The sequence below is a fragment of the Styela clava genome, chromosome 2 (genome assembly GCF_964204865.1).
Source record: "Styela clava chromosome 2, kaStyClav1.hap1.2, whole genome shotgun sequence".
NCBI lineage: Eukaryota > Metazoa > Chordata > Ascidiacea > Stolidobranchia > Styelidae > Styela > Styela clava.
Window position 1 is genome coordinate 25590921 of NC_135251.1, and position 12280 is coordinate 25603200.

The 12280-nt window shown below is 37.3% G+C and overlaps 1 protein-coding gene across 1 annotated transcript; it reads right to left on the minus strand.

The window, feature by feature from the left end:
• Positions 1 to 2070: 2070 nt before the first annotated feature.
• On the minus strand, positions 2071 to 8126 carry LOC144432105 (uncharacterized). The gene is made up of 8 exons (XM_078120182.1): positions 7633 to 8126; positions 6551 to 6679; positions 5379 to 5491; positions 4190 to 4722; positions 3812 to 4106; positions 2954 to 2990; positions 2517 to 2711; positions 2071 to 2126 (listed from the first exon to the last, which is right to left on the minus strand). The coding sequence occupies exons 2-8, from the start codon at positions 6597 to 6599 to the stop codon at positions 2071 to 2073; spliced, it is 1278 nt and encodes a 425-aa protein (XP_077976308.1). The 5' UTR covers positions 6600 to 6679; positions 7633 to 8126.
• Between the last annotated feature and the right edge of the window lie 4154 nt (positions 8127 to 12280).

The following is a 12280-nucleotide window of genomic DNA, read 5'->3' on the forward strand; positions in this document are numbered from 1 at the left end:
TTAATATTTTTTAAATCAATGTTCAACTGGAATAGTTCAGATATTTGGACAAAAAATTTTGCAAATAAAACTGATTATTTCCTTCCGGGAATCTAAATGTGGAAATATTATTGATTCTCGAATATATTCCATATTGGGCCATGGGTCGAAAGAAACCATAATACTACACAAAATATAACGCATCTCTAGGTCTCTAAGCACTTATTGTATCAAACACTGTCGAATTGTGCCCTGTAGGGCATGTCCCACTGAACCCAGGTCCATTGTTCCCCATAGGAAACAAATATTTTCAGACCATCCCACGGCGAAATTCGGAAGGCACATCCACTCGCCAACGTTATGAATATTTTACAGTGGACTAGAGCTGAAAAATATCAGACGGTGGTTTGTCATGTTGGGAAGGCTACAGTAGAAAAAAGAAAAAACTGAAACGGTGAAATTTTAGTTTCAACCTCCCAAAACCAATTTCACCTCATAGCTTGCGCCGCTCTACCCGTCCGTTGTCCGTTCGCGGGGACGCCCCATGTCCCAACGTGCCCCACCTTCCCCTACATTATAATAGTTTAGTTTTTGCAGGATTAATTTAAGGCGGGTTTTATCAAACTTCATCACTGATATGTTGGTATTTTTATTTTATTCGTGCCTTGGTGGGTCACGAATAAAACGCGGTGGGTCACAAACGGGTCAGTGGTTCGCCATCCCTGCTATATATATAATGACGAGCCACTCCTAGTGAGTTGGATGATGCTTAACCCACCCATAATGTATGAATGCGCTGGGTTCGTCTTCATAACTCGCTAAAATGCTAAATGTTTTAAGTTCACTGGGCACTTCAATTGTCTGACTGACAATTCGACAATGTTGCAATAGAAGATTCACTCGTGAAGAATGTAAATATGAATAATATATAATCAAATCCAAGCATGTAGTTTGAAATCTCTTTCAGAAGTGGGCATTTCACTTTCAATTTACTACTAAAACTCGTCCATGAGCCTACATGTATATTGTACTGAAAAGAAACAGAATTCATGAGCAATACTTGCTAATATTTGTTTACCAGATTGCATTGATAAATTATCTTGGTGTAGCAAAAATGTTGCTCACTGAATCACTGAAAAAGATTTCTTTCTCACTAAATGCAGCAAACAATGTTAACTGGTATTAGTACAATACAAAAAACAATGACGCAAAACATTCAAATAAATGTAAAAATTTGATAGTCTTAAGTACAGCTCTTCAATGTTATAGACCAAATACCATTTTGCCACTATAATATAAATTATACAATTAAGTATGTTCACCAAGCGAGAAAAAAGGGGAAAAAACAGAAATAGTAACCACAGTTTGGCATAATAGGAAAATCAATTTCGACAGGTATAAAAGGTGTAATGTACTCACATTGGTATAAATCCTATAAAACAAATATTTAGTAAGAGAATTTGCAGATTAATATAGGTAATTACAGCGAAGAATACAATAAAGTAGTATACAAGAGTTAAAAACTTCTAGAAACAAATGTGATAAGTACAAAAACGTAGAACATTTCAAGTTACTGGTAATACAGCAGTTCATCACTTTAGAGAAATCACAGTGCTGTTGCTTTACAGAAACAATGCTAGAATCTCTGAAAGTGTCAAAAGCGGGTGAAATTTCATTAATTTTCTATCAACCTTCTTTATCTTGTTATGTATTGTTTTAATTAAGCGAGAACATAGAGCGCCAATAAACTAAATGATGCTTTCAAAGACTAATAGTCTATTCAAACAATATGAGAGCATCAGTTAATTTAGCAATACTACTAAACATCAGGAACAGAATTAATGTGCTATATATGTAATAAATGAAATACCAGTTTCTAATAATGGAAATAAAAAATAATAGTGGTTAATAATATCTATATAAAATTTAATACTTAATATGGTTGAAATTAGTTTGGTTCAGCATTTCACTTTGATATTGTTGAATATCGTATTGCATAACATTTGGAATAAAAATAAGAATCGAATCGATACAGAACAAATCTTTGATGTCATTATCTGAATAGAACACACAGATGAAGTAGAAATTGGTTCAAGGTTTCCAAGTCGGTCGTTTGGCACTGGATGGCTTTGATACAACATTTACAGCTAAAAAAAATGATTATTTATTATAGCACTTTAAAAATTCATGATATTCTCATGAAGAACAGTAAGAAATATCACAGACTCAAATTTAACTAGTAGAATTTATTAGAATTTTAGAACTTATATATAAATAAATTTTGAGATACTTTAAAACGAAATAAAACTAACAGAAATTTGATAAGATTACAATCCATTTGTATCCATGTTTAGGACTCTTTCAATATCTTTGCGGACCCCCTGTGCAGTCATCACCGACCCCTAAGGGTTCATGGACCCCAGTTTGGGAAACCCTCCTTTACACTATAACTCAATAATAGCGTAAGAACCTTTATTTTACATCGGAATTTGTAATCCAACTTGCTTTCTTACTAAAGCTATTACAAAACAACTTACCACCATTTGTATTTCCCACAGTGTGATACTCTTGTGGTTTCTCTACGATACTAGTTGATCCTGTCGAGTTGTCATATTTGAAACTGTTGTAAAAGTCAAGTTGAAGGCTATCATCATTCACTGTCATAGTAGAAGGATTTGGGGACAAACCCGTCAACATTGGGTGACTTCCCGTTCGAGTGATTTTAGTATTTCCTATTCAAAAACAATAAGCAATGCAAACCAATAAAAACACAACACACAAGCAAATATAATATCACAAGATATTATTGAAATATACGAAAAAATTCTGAAAACAAGTCAAATTGTGAAATAAATATGGTAATCAAACAAAAAAAGCAGAAGTTTCTTCAGAAATTGTTAATGGAAATTCATTTATTACTGTATCATCCATTTTTTTGTATTTACGAGGAGAATCATGACATAATTCAATTTACTTGAGGGAAATTTTAAAGTTGGAGATTCTGTTCTCATCTACGAATAATGTAATAATTCTAGATAATGTAAATATAGTGTGTGAAATTGATTCCTAATAAGAATAGATCTGCAAAATTAAAAAAGCCAATTTGTTGCCCCATTCCTAATCAAACTTTGCACACAAGTTGAGTCCAAACGCAGCCTACTCAAAATTAGACACATACTAGAATACTATACTATGCTACAATTGAAACAATTTTCAACGTGAAATTGAAATACAGCTTTGACTCCAATATCAACAAAAACACCAAACTCTGACCAGTGACCAGACTCCACTGCCAGGCATTATTAACTGATGTTAGTTGGGATTTCAAAACTTATACAATTCTACTCCATCAATGATAATGAGAGAACTCACCTAATTGTTTTCTCACAGTAGGAACAACTCTTTCAACAGGTTTAGGTTTTTCTGGTGGTCATGGCACCTGGGGTGGTCAAGAACTATTATTGGTAGATGCATTCGCTGAAGATGACAGTTTATGAGCTATTGATGAGGCTGAATTTGGACGATGTCTGAGTGAGTATGAGTCATCTGTTCTCATATACGTGTTGTGATTTTGCATCAACTCCCATCGAAACCATGTTATGTGCCTGCATGTGATGCAAAAACTTGTTAAAAAAGTAATAAACGGCAATACAGGTTGGAAAAAAAACAAAAAACAATGATATATTTCAATTCAACCAAGATTTTTTAGCAAAAAAAAAACAATTACAACAGCAATGAATTTAATAAATTACAACACAGCACAAATATTACCGATACTAGTTTTAAATTACAGCTTCTAGTTCTCTGTAGTGGAAATCCCAAATACATTCACCTTTCTCTTAACTGTTTTTTCTTGGGTAGCTTTTCTTTCTTTGTTACTATTAACAACTTCCTTTTTGTTTTTCCTACAGCTCTCTGCTGTTCTTATGGAACCTGCGCATGAATTCTGATATCTCCATCTTTTACAAGGTAGTTCTCCTGCCTTAAACATTCCTTTGATGCCTGATATAGCGTTTTGTACAGTATGATTGTCTCCCGTTTTTGCCCAGTCTAGGGCATTCTTATATACCATTGTACTTGAAGACGTATCAAGGCTCAATTCATTCGATGATTTGTCCGAACTTTCTCTGGAATTTTTTTTTAGAGATTTCGATGATTTTGCGGATGGATTGCTACTGTTTGAACCAGTTTTATGGTATGAATTCCAAACATTTTGTACTCTTGATTTTGGCCTGATTTGGCGTTTATGATCGAAATTGGCATGCTACCGTTCCCCTTGACTAGGTCTTTTTCATTCATATCTTTGCAGTCATGGTTAATACATGATTTAACTTTCGGTCTACAATCTTCCGTCAAGGAACCTTTCTCACTTGATGATGGCAAACTAGCTTTAGAATCATCAACTGCTTTTTTACTGCATGGGCAAAATTTGGTGACGGAATATTTTAATGGAACATAAGATTCTACAAGTCTGTAATAGAAAAGACTTTTTTCTGGTGAATTGTTTCTTGGTGATTCCCATCTATAAGCTGAAACTGTTTCTATTCTGCACAATTTTGAACATTGATCCTCTGTGGTTTCTTCACATTCTTCCTCATCCCATCCACACATTAAAGAATCGAGGAAATTTCTCCTCTGTGGCTCAATGCACTGAACTCCACTTGAAATAAAACTTTCTTCATCGTAAAAATTTCCTGCATTATTAACCTCAATATCTGTCTCTCCTCTCCACCCATCAATAACCTGTAAATCATGAACCATGTGAAAGTAATCTGTTGATTATATATTTTTCACGTCCTTTTGCTGGTTTTATACAAGCAGATGCTGATATCTAATATGCTCGAAGCTACTACTATTATTTGGCAGAACCGGCACCTTACCGGTTCGCCATTGCCTAGCCGGTACTCCAGTAGTATGTGTACCAGGTTAAAATTAGGGAATTATTTTTATTACAATCTTCATTATTTTAAGTTCGGGACTGTTTGTTTGCCAGGTCAATATATCCTCTGCCAATAGGTTTCAGTCCCTTTACACAACTTGATGTGGAGTAGGCGAACAAAATTATTTACCTCCATAATGGTACACACACTTCTGGAGCGCCGCTCACTCTACTTATTACACCCTGGGTGAAGTGGGGGCATGGGATTTGTACCCAAGATATGTAATTTACAATGCCAGCACAATTACGCCTAAAGCTTTAACTGCTACGTCATCGTGCCACCCGTAAAAGCGCTGTACTCTTTATAATTGAATGAAAAATTATTTAAAAATTAGTATGTATTATTATGCAATTAAAACTGAACACAACAAAATACTATGCAAGACAGGTCTTTTAATTAATATAAATTAATAAAAAAAGAATTATTGAAAATAGTAGAAATCATTTTCACCCGTGCTACCTGAGCCACCATGGCTTGATGTTTGGCTTTGCTTTCTTGCAGAAGTTCTTTGCTTTGTTCAGCCAATGCCTGAGATTGACCAGCTGGGTTAATATTTCTGTATTTGTTGGCACCTGTGGTAATAACATATCAAAAAATCTATTTAAAACTGATGAATTTTGTGATGTCGTCACTATGCATATTAAAAGAGCTGTACTCACGTAGTGTGTGTACCAGGTTAGAGTTAGGCCATAATTTTATTCCAATTTTTTTATTTTAGTTCGATTACGAGTTCGGGGACTGTCTGTGTTAGCCAAGTGAATATACCCACTGCCCATAGCCTTCGTCCCTTTATACAACTCGATGTAAAGTAGGCAAACAAAATTAGTTCCCTCCATATTAGTACACACACTTATGAAGCGCCAAACGAGCTGTTTACCAGCATCAGCGATGTAAGTTTCAGAATTTTAATAAATCAAAGCGATTTGGATCAATTTTGAAAAAAAAAAATTCAATTTAATAGAAAATAATATCCAGATAACATAGATGATTGCATGAAACAGTGGCATTGTCATAACATCGATCAAAAGCATCTCTTTTTTTTCATCACATTTACGTCAGTTCCCAAGTAGTACCGTAACACTCCTTAAGCTATTTTAATTTTACATGATAATGTTGCAAAAAATTCATATTTTAAAACAGGGGTGTGCAATTGCTTATACAAGAGGGCCAGATACAAATATCTGGGTGAAACCGTTGGCCGAACCTTCATTTAACATAGGCTTTCCAGTAGTTGCATGCACAATAAAATTTCAGTTGTTTGTTTTGCACAAGCTATCTGTGAGAGCATTGTTATCATAGGCATAGATAATAAATTGAACTCAAGTGTTGGCTTTGCAAGGGAAAGGGATTGTAATTACTCGCACATACCAGATTAAACTAAATTGAAAACTCGTTCCGCAGGCAGCACACCATTCAAAATTGGCACTTTTCCGTGACACAATTTCCCTTGTGGGCCGCATTTGGCCCGCAGGCCACAGGTTGCACAACCCTGTTCTAGAGGGAACATAACTTTTGGGTAGGCTTACAACATACTCAAACAAATTTTGTTTTTATTTTCATTGAAGTAATTAAGAAATTTTTAGATTGTATGAGTTGCCCTGTTAATAGTAAGAGCAACAAACAACATCTACCTGATAACGTAATGCCTGCATCAGCATCCCATAAACTCTTTTCCATCATACTTTGCACAGAAGGATCCGTTGCAGCAAGATCTGATAGACTGGATGCTCGCTGAGATCCCAAATTATGCTGCTGTTGAACTGTGAAATACAGAAGATTAATCGAATGTGAGAGTATTTTTATCAAGCTGCAATGAACAATAGTTATCAAGCTTCCTTAATACTGTGATACTGTAGATGACATTTAATTTGTCATCCATATTAGGGCAGATTCCTAAAAAGCTTCACCAAGTTAGTAAGTGTTATTGATTCTTTGAATAATAAAGATTAGAGTAAATTCTCAATCAAGAAGAGCGATCCTGCGGGTTGGGTGACACAACGGAGGTGTGCAAGTTTGGTGATCAACAAGCTTGAAGCAAAGTCAGTTTGGGCTCCATTCGAGACGGTATGAAAATCAGCAAAAAGCATTAACTATGCATCCATTGCTACTACCATCAAATTTAACCAACTTTATCAGCAACTCTAGCAATTTTTAATAGGTCTATGGCCCACCTTTAAATGTTCCTGTGGACCAGAGGCCATGGCCCACTGGTTGAGAACCAGTGTTCTAGAGCAGGGGTCCGCAACTACGGGGTCGCGACCCAAATTTGGGTCGCGGAGTCCTTCGCTCTGGGTCGCGAAACAATTTAAATTTTCCCTAAATATGAGAATCGCGTCTGTGCAGAGTATTTATGTATAACAACTTTATAAATATCTGATTATATTTTATGAATGTTTCCCCGAGTATACACTTCCTTATTTACTGACGTAACATTGACCAATCAGCATAAGTGCAAAATTGAAGTAACAATAAATGTTTCAGAAGCGCTCAGATACGGTACTTTTGCCATTCAGACAGTCTCTCGTGGTTGTGATATTACCTCGTTTTGTCGGTTTTCGCGTGTTATTTGTTAGATTTTAGTTGTGTTTTGGTAAATATAAGTCCTAAACTCGCAAAACCATTCTTGAGAAAAGTACCGTACCAATAATTTTGCAATGGTAGAGTGTAAAGAGGAAGAATTAAAGAGATCAAAAGTCAGAGAAACATTCGTTACCGGTACTTAGTTGTTCGCATTGTTATATCCTACTACGTAGACTTTGGGTTCTCAAAGTGCTCCGTACGGAGCCTCAGGACTCCGTTAAAGACACTTAAAACTGTCCTCGACCCACTGTCCAGTCTGGATTTCATGGCCTTTTTGAACGAGAAATCGGGCGTGCAATCAGAAATTCCCGCGTGCAAATAAGAATTCCTGGCGTGCAATTATAGCTCACGACGTGCAAAACAACTGCACTCGCGTGCAACTGACTTTGACATCAGATACCTCTCAATACATCCGCGTAAAATTACCGGTATCGGATAAAAAATACGTTGAATCAGAGAAAAAATGGACGTTTGACCTTTGACCCCAAACATTATTTCTACAGTTTGTCGCTAATTTTGAGAGTGTTTGTGCGACTTTGGATACCGGTACTGTTCAGTACATCCGCGTAAAATTATTGGATAAAAAATACGTTGAACCAGAGCAAAATGGACATACTTTGTCATTAATTTTGGTGGTGTTTTTACGCAGAATTAATGGATAAAAAATACGTCAAATTAGAGCAAAATGGACGTTTGACCTTTGACCCCAAACATTATTTTCATGCTTTGTTACTAATTTTGGGAGTGTTTGAGCAACTTTAGATACCGGTACTGTTCAGTACATTCGTGTAAAATTATTGTATGAAAAATACGTTGAATCAGAGCCGTACTTGGCCATTGGTGCGGAGGCGATCTTTTCGTCCATAACTATTCTCACGGGATTCCTATTTCCTATCATTCAACACGATATGGACCTTACCCAGTTTCGTACTTACCCAGTTTGATACCGTGGATGTTTGTATTCATCTGCACAGATCTTGCCAGGGGCTCGACGCTTATTGCATAGAGCAACATACTCAGAGGACATCGCTGTCTTATGCCCCGCTTTTTTGGTGATTGCATTTGTCATCTTGCCGTTTAGATCGATACAGGATTTATTATCAAGATACCCTAACGGCGTTTTATTCACGACCCGATCGTCACAATGAACTTTACTATCTTGCGACCAACTTCCATGGGTTATACTAGTCGTGTATGCCAATGAGATGATTCAATCGTACGTCGACAAAACATGATTGACAGCATTCGTATATGTAGGCTGGAATCTCAATGTTAAACAATAACCTTAATTGGCAATTTAAAAATGTTTTACTAATTGGGCTACTGATGGATTTTTGTTGGGAATTACAGTTTTCTAAATTTTAACAGGCCGTTTTATGTCCTTAATAATTGGCAATGTCGTAAGTCTTGTGACAGTATGATGCTGATTCGTATGAAGTATTTTCTTCAACATTTTATAGTAAAAGCGATGCCAAAGATTACGTACTAACTTACCTGCTAACTCCAACTTACCTATCTTTGACCTACGGTTCTATACTATTCGGTACCTGACCTAACGGCGCTTTATTCACGACCCGATCGCCACACTGAACTTTACTATCTTGTGACCAACTTCCATGGGTTACACTGGTCGTGTATGCCAATGAGATGATTCAATCGTACTTCGACAAAACATGATTGACAGCATTCGTATATGTAGGCTGAAATCTCAAATATTAAACAATAATTGGGCTACTGATGTTTTTTTTTTGTTGGGAATAACAGTTTTCTAAACTTTAACAGGCCGTTTTATGCCCTTAATAATTGTCCATGTTGTGAGCCTTGTGACAGATATGATGCTGATCCGAAATAAGCAATAGTGCTCTGATCAGTATAAAGTATTTTTCTCCAACATTTTATAGTAAAAGCGATGCCAAATATAACGTAGTCACTGCGTCCTTTGCAACTTCATTAAGTTGCAGATAAGATAAGCTCAATTTTGGGACTATACGCTGAATTAAAGGGCAGTTGGTAACGCTAGCTACGACAAAACATTTCATGGCTCTAAAATAGTTTGGAAGGGATTACACTCACTGAGCGAATTATATTTTTTGACTGTTTTTGACTTTTCAGCCTTTTCAGTCACGTAAAGGAAATTTGTATGTACAACAGAATATGACAGAACATTCGTTGAAATTGCCTAAGCGTGCAAATGTTTTATTATTTCCTCATCGTTTTGTCTTGAACGGAAATACAAGCGACATCGAATGAGTTTCTGAAAATGAACTCAGGCATGTCGATATCAAATGACCTTTCGAAATTTTAAAAACAGCCACCTCAAACCCTAGGCCACCAGTAGCTTAATTAATAGCACATTTTTAAGCCACTCATTATGGTTATTGATTACCAATTGAGATTCCAGCCTACATTTACGAATGCCGTCAATCATGTTTTGTCGACGTACGATTGAATCATCTCATTGGTTGAACATTCGTTGAAATTGATTAAGCGTGCAAATGTTTTATTATTTCCTCATCGTTTTGTCTTGAACGGAAATACAAGCGACATCGAATGAGTTTCTGAAAATGAACTCAGGCATGTCGATATCGAATGACCTTTCAAAATTTTAAAAACAGTCACCTCAAACCCGAGGCCACCAGTAGCTTAATTAGTAGCACATTTTTAAGCCACTCATTATGGTTATTGATTACCAAGTGAGATTCCAGCCTACATTTACGAATGCCGTCAATCATGTTTTGTCGACGTACGATAAAGAGGATGAAGGGGATGGGAAATAGGACAGTGGGTCGATGATAGGACGGTGAGAGATCGGGCGCTGGGTCGAGGATAGGAAGGTTAAGCAGTTGGGCGAGGGAGACAGGGCAGAGGATCGAGAATAGGAAAGGGCAGTGGGTGGCGGATTTGTGATGGGATGACTGTTTAACTTCACTGGCTCTGAAGTCTAAACCAGAGGTCGGCAAACTTTTGTCGTTTGCAGGCCAAAAGTACTCCGTTAAAGACACCTAAAACTGTCTTCGACTCACTGCCCTACCTCCATCTACTTACTTACCTATCTATAGTCGACCTACTGCCCGACCTCCCTCAACTTTCCTATCCTCGACCCACTGCCCTAGCTCCCTTAAACATCCGATCCTCGACCCACTGCTCCATCTCCCCAACTTTCACATCCTCTAACCACCGCTTTATCTCCCTGAACCTCTCTCTTTTCGACCTACTGTCCTATCTCCCTCAACCTACTTATCCTCGGACCCACTGCCCTATCTGCCACAACTTACCTATCTTTGACCTACGGTGCCATACTATTCGATACCTGACCTAACGGCGCTTTATTCACGACCCGATCGCCACACTGAACTTTACTATCTTGCGACCAACTTCCATGGGTTATACTGGTCGTGTATGCCAATGAGATGATTCAATCGTACGTCGACAAAACATGATTGACAGCATTCGTATATGTAGGCTGGAATCTCAAATATTAAACAATAACCTTAATTGGCAGTTTAAAAATGTTTTACTAATTGGGCTACTGATGGTTTTTTGTTGGGAATAACAGATTTCTAAATTTTAACAGGCCGTTTTATGCCCCTAATAATTGGCCATGTCGTCAGTCTCGCGATAAATATGATGCTGATCCGAAATAAGCAATAGTGTTCTGGTCCGTATAAAGTATTTTTTTTCAACATTTTATAGTAAAAGCGATGCCAAAGATAACGTACTAACTGCGTCCTTTGCAACTTCATTAAGTTGCAGATAAGATAAGCTCAATTTTGGGTCTATACGCTGAATTAAAGGGCAGTTGGTAACGCTAGCTACGACAAAACATTTCATGGCTCTAAAATAGTTTGGAAGGGATTAGACTCACTGAGCGACTCATATTTTTGACTGTTTTTGACTTTTTAGCCTTCTCAGTCACGTAAAAGAAATTTGTATATACAACAGAATATGGCAGAACATTCGTTGAAAATGACTAAGCGTGCAAATATTTTATTATTTCCTCATCGTTTTTCCTTGAACGGAAATACAAGCGAGCTTGAATGAGTTTCGGAAAATGAACTCAGGTTTGTCGATATCGAATGGCATTTCGAAATTTTAAAAACAATCGCCTCAAACCCGACGCCATCAGTAGCTTATGTAGTAGCACATTTTTAAGCCACTCATTATAGTTATTGATTACCAATTGAGTGAGATTCCAGCCTACATTTACGAATGCCGTCAATCATGTTTTGTCGACGTACGTTTGAATCATCTCATTGGCATACTCGACCAGTATAACACATGGAAGTTGGTTGCAAGATGGTGGAGTTCTTTTTGACGATCTAGTCGTGATTATGGCGCCGTTAGGTTAGGGGCTGAGTGGTATAGCGTCGTAGGTCGAAGATAAGTAGAAGATAAGTAACTTGATGGAGATCGGAAAGTGGGTCGAGGGTGGGAAATTTGAGGCAGATAGTGTAGTGGATAGAGGAAAAAAAAGTTGAGGGAGATATGGCAATGAGTCGAGGATAAAAAGGTTGAAGGGGATAGGAAGTTTAGGGGAAATAGGACAGTGGATCGAGGATAGGACGGTTGAGGGAGATAGGGCGGTGGGTCGAGGATAGGAAGGTAGAGGGAGAAAGGGCAGTAACTTCACTGGCTCTGAAGTCTAAACCCGAGGTCGGCAAACTGTTTTCGTTTGCGTGCCAAAAGTACTCCGTTAAACACTTAAAACTGTCCCTGACCCTCTGCCCTATCTCCATGAAACACTGCCCGACCTCCCTCAACTTTCCTATCCTCGACCCTCT